We start from the raw sequence: 12,414 nt of genomic DNA on the forward strand, positions 1-12,414 counted from the left end.
TTAGTATTCTATAAAGTAAAATTACAATTTTTTTAGGGATGAAAAATAGCTGGAGTTCGATCTCCTAGTTTAATTTCTTCCACGTGTAAATCGTGTAGATAACATTTTTTTATTAGTTGTTTTTTTAATCAGTACCTCGCCTTTGATTAATCTTAGCGAAGTTGTTCGCTGCCTATGTAATTATCAGAGGCGTACTCCTCTTCCCAGAAACAGAGCCCGTTTTGGGAAAGAGAGGTTATTGATGGTCTCTGTCATGATGAGAGCCCACTCACACAGAGGAGCAATGAATGTAAGCTGTCCAAAATGTAGGTAAAAGGTCAGAGAAATTCAGGCCTTCTCTTCTATCTATAGCCTGCGGATGTCTAACGCAAGCTTATACCACATGTTCCCTTCTCTTCTTTCCTTTCTGCCCTTGACTTTTTTGCTCTTCTGCAAAAGCTTTAAGACTTCTGAGGCTCTTTGAAAAAAAGCACGTTGAGTAAGCATTTCTGGTGGGTGTCAGGAGGACAGGCGATATGCTGCCGTTCACCCAGCTCCATTCTCATACAAAGCCCCGTGACTGCAACAATCCTGCAAGAATGGATGCTGCTGGCCTTTCAGCTTTTGAGATGGGAAAAATCAGTTACTTACAGACGAGGCCACCTGAGAATGTTTTCTTATCCTTTGAGCGAGCTACATATGGGAAGAGGGAAGGGAAGGATACACTTGATAGAAGCATTTTCATTTTCTTTCTGTTGCAAGAGGAAAAGATAGGAAGTGAATCATGGGAGGCCAGGATTAAAAGCCCAGGTGGGACTTAGCTTCTCCCAATGCATGGTAGTCTGTGTGGCTCAAGGACCGTGACAAGTCACACCTCACCGCTGAGACATTATCTGTGCTTTTAGAATGGTCCAACCACAACATTTGATACACAAATTATATTGGACATATTTGATAAAGTATTGTTTGATGATGTGCATTACTTTAATCCGGGAGGCAGATGCGAAGGGTCAGTTCCTGACCTTAGACTGGTTTGTGCTGCCTCATATAGACCAGTCTGAATTTCAGTGGCTTGGAATGTAAGCGAGCTGCTGAAGGCTCTTCTAAAATGACCAAAGGTGCAAAATTACTTCTGTACAAAGAATAGACCAGAAGTCCTCACTAGGGAAAAGAAACAGTGGGAGGAGGGTGTGTTACTGGTCTATAAAATTATGACTGGGGAAATTGAAGATGGGACATCTGTTCACTGACTTTTCCCAAGCAAGCACAGTGAGATAGCAGGCTCCAAAGAAGCCAGAAGACATCATTACACAACACCTGCTTAGGGCATATGATTTATTTCCAAAGATATTCTGGATGATAAAAGTTTGCATGGATTCAAAATGTCTACAGACAAATCCATAGAAGGAGGACATCCCCTCTGACCCAAGAGCTTTGTGAAATGTGTGTCAGCTTTTCCACGGGCAGCCTGTGCTGCCTGCTGTTGGGAACACATTGCTGGGCCAGGCAGATGTCTGGCCCGACTTTCTCATGAAGTAGAGTACAAATCATCTTCTTTTGTACATTAGGAAGCAGAGTGGTACTAGCTGGTGCATGTACAACCTATATCATAATGCTGGGTCAGGAATCATGGACCAAAATGATCCCTTTGCTGAAGAGGTACGCTCAAGGCAGTTCTGTGCAGCTGCATCTGCTCGCAGATGAAGCAGTGGCAAGATGAGTTGAACATTGCGTGACTCCCATTTCTTCTGTTTTTGTTTGGTTTTTTTTAGGAAACAAATCCACTGTACAGAGGCTCAACAACCACTTTTAAAAATGTAACTTACAAGAACGAAGAAAAGCAAAAAGGGGCCATGGCTGCAGATTTCTGTTAGCACCTCCGACACTACAAACTTAGTTTTACTGGCAGAAAATCTAAACCCACTTTTTTCTTCTCAGCTGATTATGTGATATTTGTTTGCACATTGCAGTGGTATAATCATTCTGTTAGAGAAAATATATCTTGTGTTGGGAAAACTATAGATAACATATTAGTGGTAAAGGTTAGTAGAAATATTAAACCTCCCCCTTTAATATTAAAGCACCCCATCTTAAAAAAATAGCATCACAAATATTTTTAATTTTCTCATTAATACTGAGGATTAAAAATTATCATGTGTAAGCCTATTTTTGTGAAATTAGGTATATACAATGAGCTCTATACTACTTTGTTCATACACACAATCCCATATATTTGTGTTTAGGAATGTATTTGTACCAGTCTATTTGGTGGGCTGGTTTAAATTTAAAAAAATATTCTTTTCATGAATGCTGCTTAAACTACTGAGGTTAGAGGTTCCTCATATCATCTGTGTGACTAAATAGTTTTTCATCAGAAACAAGGAGTGTTATTGCCTATCTTCTGTGCATCTAAGGTATACAGAAACGTCTCCTCTCTAACTCTTCTTTCTTGTCCTGTTTCCCTATTTCCTTGTCCTTGTTGCTGTTTGATGTTGTTTAAGAACGCAGTCCCTGGGGTTATCTCAGGGAAAGCTAAATCAAGCCCTTATTCACTTGCAGAGTTGTTTTCTGTTCTAGGCATAGACTGCCTTTTCTCCCCCCCCCCCCCCCCTTTAAATTCTAGTAGAGAGGACCCAGAGCAAAAGAGAAATATTTGTAAATTAGAAAGCCCAGTAAAGAAACTTTAAACCAGAGGATTACCAGAACTCCATTTCACCATTTACATCCTGTTTAGGCACTCAAAATAAACCTCACATGCTGGACCATTGCATGAACAGTTGCAGGAGCCCTTTACATGCGGGAAAAGTTCACACACAAAGACTCAGTATCACACACAAAGACAGTACTCTTTTGCTGATATATCCAAAATTGTGAAGTTCTTTCAATGCCCAGCAGCCAAACCATGTATTCATGTGTGAAATAATGTATTCAGGTCTTTTGGGCTGTTTTGGTTTGGGTTTTTGGTTTGGTTTTTTTTTTTTTTTTCCAAACTAAGCAACAAATAGATCTATGGATTCCACTTCATATTAATTTCCATTACGTTAGTGAGTATTTTTAATCTCAGTTTTAGCTAGTTAGTAATGACTTGCCATAAATTCTTAAATTGTAATGCTGTTATCATGCATAGCACTAGGAAATAAAAAGCCCCCCCAAATCAGTTAACATGCTGGCATAAACAATTACAACATTGGACTATTTTAAGCGAACAATAATGTACTTTACTCTTTAATATCACTTTTCCTCAGCATTTTTAGTACTCTGGAACAGATGGTCCAAACGTACATATGAATGTACTTACAAAAGAAGACCTAGAAATCAAAGGTACATCGACACAGTCACAGACAAACAATTATGTACATTCCCTGTGGTAAATCATATATTTGATCTAAAAAACTTGATGTCCATTTTGTAATAAATATTTACAAAGTCTGTGCAACTTTAGTCTCTGTATCCTCTACAACTCCTGGATGCGAGACTGATGTATTAGCTAGCTCTGACCCATGCCTGTTTTAGGGCCTGATCCAAAGCCTACTGGAGTCAATGGCTACAGATGAGGATCTAGTTTCAGTGAAACTATTAGTTTTGGTTTACAAAGATTGTTTTGTTTAAACAAACTGGTTAATACTGTCTATTAGTGGATTAGAACCTATAGTATATATTTCTGTGCAAAGAGAAATAGAGTATCAGATGCCTTTGGAAAGAAGGTGATGCTATAATCACGTATTAAATACAAAATTATTGCAGTGTGAAAGAAATGATGGCTGTCATTAAACTGGAACAGATTAATTACAGGTTCACATCTGTACTCTTCAGTATTCCTGCATATCTCATAGTGGAAACTGTGCACAGACAAAGGCTTGCATCTGCAGCCCTTCCAACCACTGGACTTCCACATATGTCAGTGCAAGTTACACGTGGGACCAAATCCTGTTTCCCTGGCACATGGATAAATTCATGGGAGGCAAAGCTGACCCCTGGATTCTGTCTCAGATTCCACTTGGGTCAGGATTGCCTAAGGAACTAGGGAACTCTGGATTTAGGCCGTGTAAATTATCTGTTACTCTTTTGTTTTTCATGTAGAAGTCATCAAATGACAAACTCTCCTGGAAGAAATGAAAATATTTTTATTACTTTTAAAGTAATAAAAATCTATACTGTTTATTAAATACCTTTTAAGTTCTGTTTCTGAGAAGGCTGATTCTGCTGCCCAATATTAGGGTTGAAAGACTTTCTTCTGCAAGTCACCCATTTCAATATTGAAATACATTTTAGTATTCAAACATTATCAACAAAGTGGTGTTCACATTTCCTGTCAAACACTTGGTGGCCTACATTCCCTGTTCCTACAGGAGATTTCATTTCACAAAGCTACTCGCTCTTTTCCCATCACTTGCATCTTCTGATCATCAGCAAAGATCCCATTTAGTATGTAGACAATGTTTACAGTCCAATTACTTCTCCTAGCAATCTCTCTCCAATTTATCAAAGATGTACAGAAATCAGGCAGTATGTTTTGCAATTTCCCTGCTGTGACTGACTGTACTAAAATGTTCTGTGCATCTTCAAAATCATCAGGATGGAGATCACTCAAATAATTAAGAATTCATCAGAAGAAAGAAAATAGGTGGTCTTGGTGAGGAAGGTCTCTATTATTAAGGGATATCAAAGAACTAGGCTCATTCATACAAGCCGTCCTTTTAACAGCATTAATTTAGATCATGAATTTTGACTAAACCCCTAGATTTCAAGAACTTTCAAGATCTTACTTGGCATTCACCCTAGAAACAAGAGTGGTGTTCATCTTTTTTTATTAACTATATTATTTTTATTGTGTAGCATTTGTACCAAATTTCATCTTTTTCTTTTTTTTTCTCCACCAAATTATGAGTGGGTTTGTGTGTGGTGAGTGGGATGAAAAAGTCTTTCTGCTGTTTTCATGAATATTGTTTTGACCTGAGGCTGGACCTTGAGAGTGGCCAAAACATTTTTTTAATAGTAATACTTCTATTCACTGAAGAGTTAAACTGAATAAAAGAATAATCATTAGCAATTTTATGGTATTTGTGTATCTTTTACACCCTGTAGAATGGTAATTTCAGTAATGTATGTTAAATGGATAATTTTTCATTTGATTTATAGAAGTTGCATGTTAACCTGTATTGTATATGTCCAGATTGCATTCAACTTTGTTTTGTAATATAACTAGTGGGTAATGAGTCTGGGATATGAGACTCGGATGTCAAGTGCAATACTCTCCATGTCTTGTCTGCCTTTATACAGAAATTCAAGGTTTGTTTTGCAGTGGGCATAAGGGAGTTATTGCCCCACAAAACTTATCATACACAATCTAAAAACAAAAAAAAAGAGGCAATTTTTATCTTAGTCTATTTGAAAGAAACAACTTATTTCTGTAAAAAAGGAGTTTTTTAACCTTGAATAAAGATTGTAAAATTGAATGCATTTTTAATATACTTTTATTGTTCTTTCTTCATTTTCCATTTTGGCATGTGTCTTTATCATTGTTTTCACATGATTTGATGAATCTTAGCAAATTTCTCATGCTTTGGCATACCCTAGAGCTTATTTTATAACTCCTCTCGCACCTTTTTTAAGACAGCACATGAGATTTGACGTCTGGATTTTCTTCTATTTGTGATCCTTTTACTTTTCAAGGAAATGAGTTAATGGATGAATGCTGTAAGCAACCTATTTCTGGAACTCTGATTGATTACATATGGCATTCTTTTATACAGCGATCCTGAAATTGCACAACTTGCTTAAAGCTAAAGATCCATCCATTCCATAAATGTAACAGCAGTAATATCTTTTTGGAACTACATGGCAAAGTGCATATATTCTCTTTAATCTCTTTAATTCTTTTTTTCCTATAATGAAAAGTCGTGTATTTTGATGTCTGCTAATTTCCCGCTCTGAGGAAGAGAACATTCCTCTGCATCCTTGACAGAACTGTAAAGTCTATTGTATTCTCCAGGCACACAAGAAGATCATGTTCTCTTGCATTTCACAGTGGATTGTGAAAACTGAAACTGATACAATTGCATAATGTATACTTATGGCATGTAATTTAGAATGTATTCTACCCACAAAAGTCTATACTTTTTTTTTGGTTTTGTTTGTTTTTAGGAATGGTTTGTGCTTAGAAATTTTTCTTCTGTGTTTTCACTGACATACATATCAGCTAATATTGATGGATAGCAACAAAAGCACAATAACAACAGATAGTGTAGATTAGATAAATACAAAGGTTTTGGCCTTTCAAAGATCTTGGTAGATGAGAACTTTGTTTCTTGAAGCTGGCTCAGTCTCTCTCTTCTACCAGTCATCATGCAAAAGCAGAGAGAACCAAAACCTAATTTTCATTGCGACCTCTCCCTTCCTCGTGCTATTTACACTACAGTTTAGATTTATTTTTAATCAAATCAGACAATCTGAAACAGTTTCAAGACATTTCTGTATTCACATAGATGAAGTTCTCAAGGCATGATGTATTTTTTTTAAAAAGCCATTTTTCCACAAGGTAATTTTCCTCAACAGTGGGGTTTTTTATTACTGTTTCCACATTTAGAATAGGTAGGAGTGTAAATAAACACAAGTTCTTCATGTATGAAGAAACAGGGAATTTCTATTTGGTGTTCAGCAGTCGGATGTTACCTGTGTTTGGAAAAGTGTGTACCACCAACTTTGGGCTTCAAAGTTAATAACTCTAGTTCAAAGGCAAATTGTATCTCCTGTTGATCTTCTTAGGTGAGAGGTTAAAACTTGCTTTCTCTAAAACTCTCAACTGACTTAAAAATCAGACCTATAATTATAGTATAATTACCATGCAACAAACTCTCAGTTGCTTCTACTTTAGGTTACAGTAGATTTGAAAAAGGACAGATTAAAAAAAAAAAAAAAAATGAAAACAACACCCCCCCACCCCCCAAACCAAACAGGAAAACCAAACAGGAAAACCAAACCAACCAAACAAAAAGCAACAACAGCAACAAAATCACCAATAGTCTCAAAGGTGATGGAGAAATTAAGCCTGAAAATACATCAAACCAGGAAAAGAACAGTTGAGGCTAAGAGTCCTAGAAATCCTTAAAATCAATGAATTGTTACAAAAACTTTTTACAAACATCCCCCCCCGCCCCATGTCTGCAGGGAGGGAAAGTGCTCTGTGGTAACGCATCATGAGCCAACACAGAAGGTGATAATCAAAGGAACCATGGTCAAGCAAGAGAATTTAACTTTTTGCAGACACAGTGGTCTGTACCTCTCGTATTCATCCTACAGTACTTGCAGCTACTGCTTCAAGCTGTCTGGGAGAGCAGCTACAAGAAACCAGTTCAACATCTCCCTCCCATAGATGTACAGGTTTTGGATTCCTGGTCTGATGTTCTCTGAATTTGGCAGATAAAGAGCTTTACCAGAGAGAGTGGCTTCTCACTGAACATAGTATTTTCTGTGGGTGATTAGTCAGCATCCCAAAAGAGCTTGTGGGAAGACTGTCCCTTAGGGTTTGTCCACTAGCAGCAGTCAGGAAACTCATTCCAAAATACGTCTAGGAATTTATTGTGGGCTGGATAATCCACAGAAAACTCTGTAGACAATGTTCGCTTTGAATTGGACTGGTCTTAATCTAGTTAATCTTTATTCCAAAGTAAGGACAAGAGTGTCTGAACATGTTTAATTCAGTTTATGTGATTTGCTGTACAGTCACCGATTTAATTAATTTAGATTAAATTTTGAGTTCTTCCATGTTGAGATTCTAAGGAGATAAAGGAGGGGAAAGATGAATAGCTGGGAATTTTCCTGCCTTTCTCCATATAGAAAGTCGTTAGAGCCTTTCAGTGACTCATAGTCAGAGCATCTACTCTATTGCAATTAAAGCACTGAAGTTTTTTGACTGCACATTTGCAGCCTCATGATAATAAACAGAATTTCCCTGCAGCGAAATGATGCTATTCTTGCAAACGTGTGTCCAGTTCTTTCACAGGAACAATCCACCAGCAAACATTATTCTCCTCCTGTCTGAATGAGAAGTGACTAGAGATCGTTGGGTTTTATCAATCTAATTTCATTTCTTGTGCTTGTTAACAAATTTTCAATTTGGGCATGGAAAGATGCGAAGGAAAAACATTTTTGCTTTTTCTATTGTCTTACCAGCATAAAATTCAGAGAAGAGAGCAGAAATTTTAACAAGCGGTTCCCTGGTGCCTATCTGTATGTCTGTGTGTGGATATAATATAAAATATAATTATATAAGTAATGAAGACAGATGCTACCACTGTGTGAAGCCAATGGGAGCTCTGGCTTCCAGACTTTCTTAAATCCTGGTTCTTAGATCCTCAAATATGAGACTGTCTGTATATCTGATCTACCACAAAACAAAATATTGAAGATAACAAAAAAATAAATGTCTATGCATTTTTATTGAATACAATGTAAGGTATCTAATGCAAAAATTATTCCACATGAAGAGAAATTGGTTAAAGGAAAGAGGCAAAGTAAAACTGCTTTGGGTTTCTCTGTGTGCATATTCTCTAATGAGTACAGTAAAGGTTTCCATTAGCTGTAGGATTTCTGAGTCTAATGCATATGCACAGCTGGAAAAAAAGATCAACTCTTCTGAGAAGGAATGTACAAGGTGCAAAGGCACACCCCCTTCCAACCTGTGAAGTCATGTCAGCACCGGGTACGCATTATGCCCTAGAATTTCTGCAAGCGTATATCCTTGTTCTGAATGTTACGCCCAGTCAAGTCTTTTTTTCCGACTAGATTGGTGGTACATTGTTAGAGGTTGTCTGTCCTTCCTAAGTCATTGTTCTTAGTCTCTTAGTAAATGACAAAGCTTAAGGCTAGGCCCAACCCTCACTTCTGCCCACTCCAGTTTATGCCGAAGCCAAGCCCAGCTCACGGACGTGCTCCTGTTTCAGACACCCTTAGATCAGCAGGATGCACAGTGAGGCAATGGGACCCAGCAAGAGGTGTTTTGGAGGTGGCCGCTGCAGACCGGCAACTGCGGGCTTGGACTCCTGCTGTGCTGCCTTGCAGCTCTGCTGCCAAACTGCCACTGCGGGCTGCTGGGGCGGCATGGGCACGCAGACGCGGAGGGAACACGCTGACTGAAGGACTTGTGCTTGAAAGCATCAGTTTTCCTGGCGCTGATAAAAAGTGTCCTCGATGATTCACTGCCCACTCCCGTTTTTTATAGTGGAACCTGCTTATTCCCTACTACCCTGATTTATGAAGCTTCGTTCTGATAAAATGAAGAGGGGTTGTCCTTAAGGAATTGGTTAGCACGGGGTAGAGGACACATCTGGCCAAACAAATCAGGAATGGTTTTGCCTACAAACCTGTTCACATATGATTAAGAAACACAGAGAAACCTATCAGTCTCTCAGGTGCATTTAAACCATGAAACAAAAGCTGTGAAAGTTTTATGGTTACTTATAGTTATTCTAAAATGCCTTCTAGGCAATTAAATGATGGCTTTATTGGTTTGTTTAAAAAGTGTAACATTTGTTGATCACAGTATATGTAATTTCTGATATTGAGTACAATCAGTCATAGGTTTGTTCGGTAAACAAGTCTATGGTCTAATATTAACAGCTTTTCTTGCGAACACACCAACTACTCTTTCGTGGCAAATCTTTGCAAAAATTGTCTCATTCTACTGTTGATTTCACTATAATAGTACTAACAATGGAAGGCTCCCTTGATGGCAGCCATGTATGTTTTAAGCACGCTGACCCTAGGTTAGCAAAGTACTTATGTGTCTCAGTTACCTTATAGGTGTAGGTGGGCATATACAAAGGCTTGAAGTCATTATAAGCACATAAATGCTTAAATTTTAAGCAATAAATTAGCTTTTTTGCCAAAGTTGAAAATTTAAGTTAAACACTAAGATCAGTTATGTGACAAATTCTTGAAATGCTTTTAACCAGTGCATCAGCTGTATGTTATGGCTCTGAGCTCTGTAAACCTGCGCTAGTTAACAGGGTTAGGAAGACTTTGGAAAATATCTCTAGGCATAGGCTGTCTAGGCCAACACACTGAGACATGGGGCAGCTGGGAGCAGAAGTAGTTAAAAGCTGCATGAAGACTGCAGCCAAAAATGGAGCTCTACTGAATATTTGTTCTTTGCATGTAATTCCCCTTTCTACGGTGCCAGTGTGATTTAGTTTTGCTCTACTGATCCAAAGTCCTGACCTAACAATGGCTTTTCTCAGAAGTTCACTAAACAGCAATCAAGGGAAAATCCAGGACTGTTCCCTGCACAACATGGTAGCGTCCCTCCCCTGAAGGAGTGCAAGAGAGGATGTTCAAAGGGTAAGAGAGAGCCACAGCCACTTCCCTGTTTTCCTGGCGTTCCCTGCGGAGATGCTGAAAGCATCCTCGGGATGCTGCAAAGAACTCTTCACCCTCTATTTTACCCGTGTCCTTCTGGCCCCACTGCTGAGAGGCGTTTGGAACTGCAGTGTGTGTAATTTATAAGCATACGTGTATATTTGCTTTAGCTGCAGGTAGTTAAAATTATGTGAAACACATGGTATTGGTGTGTATGTATTAGTGAAATGAGGATTTGCTTAAAAGCCTTGAACATGGGCAAAATACCAGTAAGGCAGGCAGATTTTCCACGCAGTACTCTATCGGGTAAGCGTGGAAAGACAACCCTCATAAGAAAACAACAAGAATGGCAAAAAAATTACTGTGTTACATGGAAGGATGAATGACATAGCAGTTATGGTTGTGCCAAGGATCTCAAAAGGAAAGGGTAAGGTGAAGACAGGCTTTGAAAAGCTAACGGGGACAGGCCAGAGGCAGCTCTGGACCCACTAGCCAGTTTCGTTTTATTGCATGTATTGCAGTATCGGATTTTTTTCCCTTAATGCTACATCAGATGGATTATATGAATGTCTGTCTGCTATTGAATTTGATACTACTGCCAATCAACAGCCAGTCTGACATGCTAGATTTATAGTAACAGGAAAATTTCTACCCAATATTAAAGCATCTATACTATAACAAAGTATTCTAGATTTGTGTCAAGTGAGCATTTACTGGGAGAGGAGGGACGGAGGGCTTGGAAAGGTGAGGATTCACCAGGGGGTGGCTCAGGTGGCACAGTGACAGCCACATAGGTAGTTACTCTCTCCACTTCATGCCCATGTAGTAACAGCAGCTGTGTAGCAGAGTTTTAGAAGCATAAGGCTGTATTAATGCTCTTGGTGTCACCCTTAGAAGGGAGTTTTTCACTTTGGAAAAAGAAGTTTCTAGCCTAAAGCTATGAAGAGCTAACAAAACTTAGAGTCACATTTAGAAAAAAAACCCAAAACATATTCTGACTAGTGAACATAAAACTGGCAGTTTGCAACTAGGGATTTCAGTTAACCTGAAACTGGCCAGTAGAAGCTGTCCTGTAGGACCATCTTACCCGATGCGGGCTGATGGGGTCTGAAACTGCAGAGCCTGGCAGCCGCAGTGATTGCCTGGGAGCATGGGAGGAGGGAGAGGTGTAACAGAAACACACAGGCAGAGCTGCCAGAAGGAAAAGGGGTGGTGCTGGGCATGGGACGTGACAGAGGAGGTAGCGAAGGTGGAAGCAGTGCCTGTAGTGCCTGTAGGCAGGTGTAACTGGAGTGGCAGAGCTGATAAATGAGAGTAGTTCTGTATCCGCGGTAAACAGGAAAACTTTTAAGTGAAAGGGAAGATGAATACAAACTTGGGAGTTGACCCGAGATGCCTGGGAACCGTCACTTTTCAGAGCTAAACAGGATCTAGGATGGTGCCTCTTGAAAAAGATGGAATTGTTGCTTGCTGGGTACAGCTAATGCAAGGAATTTTGGTCCTGCTTTTTCTTCCTGGCTATTCTCTGGTTTGGTATTCCCATTCTGGCTGGTAGGAAAAAAAAAAAAAAAAAAAAAAGAGACCTGCCTTCAGACTTCAGATTATGAACAGAAATGACTGCGTGAGAAGATGCTGAGCACATGATACACTGGATCTGTGTGTGCCTTGGAAAAGCAATGGGTTTGTGAAAAAATGAAATTAGTGTGAATTTGATGAGGGATTGTATTTATGGATGAGGGCCATGAATGCACACTGGGTTTATATCTGTGTATAGGTGTCATACAGAAGGCTGGGCTAATGTCTAAACAAAGACGGGGAAGGTATTGAACACCTGTGTAGAGTACCTAATAGCAAAGGCAGATCAGCTCAGACAAGTGCATATATATATATATATACACATATATATATGGGTCCAAGTATACACAAAGAGAACATATCATTGACAGAAAAATGAAGAGAAAAATATTTACAAAAAGTGGGTTTCAGACAGAAAATGAAATAAAGGAGCCAGATCACTACAGCAAATCCTTGAAGGAAGACAGGTAGAGCTTCAAACAAACAAACAAACAAACAAATGAA

General features: G+C 38.9%; 1 protein-coding gene across 2 annotated transcripts in view; it reads left to right on the top strand.

Annotated features, from left to right (window-relative positions):
• The window catches only part of ITGB6 (integrin subunit beta 6), a 51,718-nt gene extending 46,289 nt beyond the window's left edge, over nucleotides 1-5,429 (top strand). For both annotated transcript variants that reach the window (XM_030019124.1, XM_030019123.1), the window contains one exon: nucleotides 1,752-5,429. In XM_030019124.1, coding sequence (XP_029874984.1) covers nucleotides 1,752-1,853 — 102 coding nt within the window. In that variant the 3' untranslated portion in view covers nucleotides 1,854-5,429. The remainder of the gene's footprint in view (nucleotides 1-1,751) is intronic.
• Nucleotides 5,430-12,414: the final 6,985 nt, after the last annotated feature.

The sequence above is a fragment of the Aquila chrysaetos genome, chromosome 6 (assembly GCF_900496995.4).
Source record: "Aquila chrysaetos chrysaetos chromosome 6, bAquChr1.4, whole genome shotgun sequence".
NCBI classification, from domain to species: Eukaryota; Metazoa; Chordata; class Aves; order Accipitriformes; family Accipitridae; genus Aquila; species Aquila chrysaetos.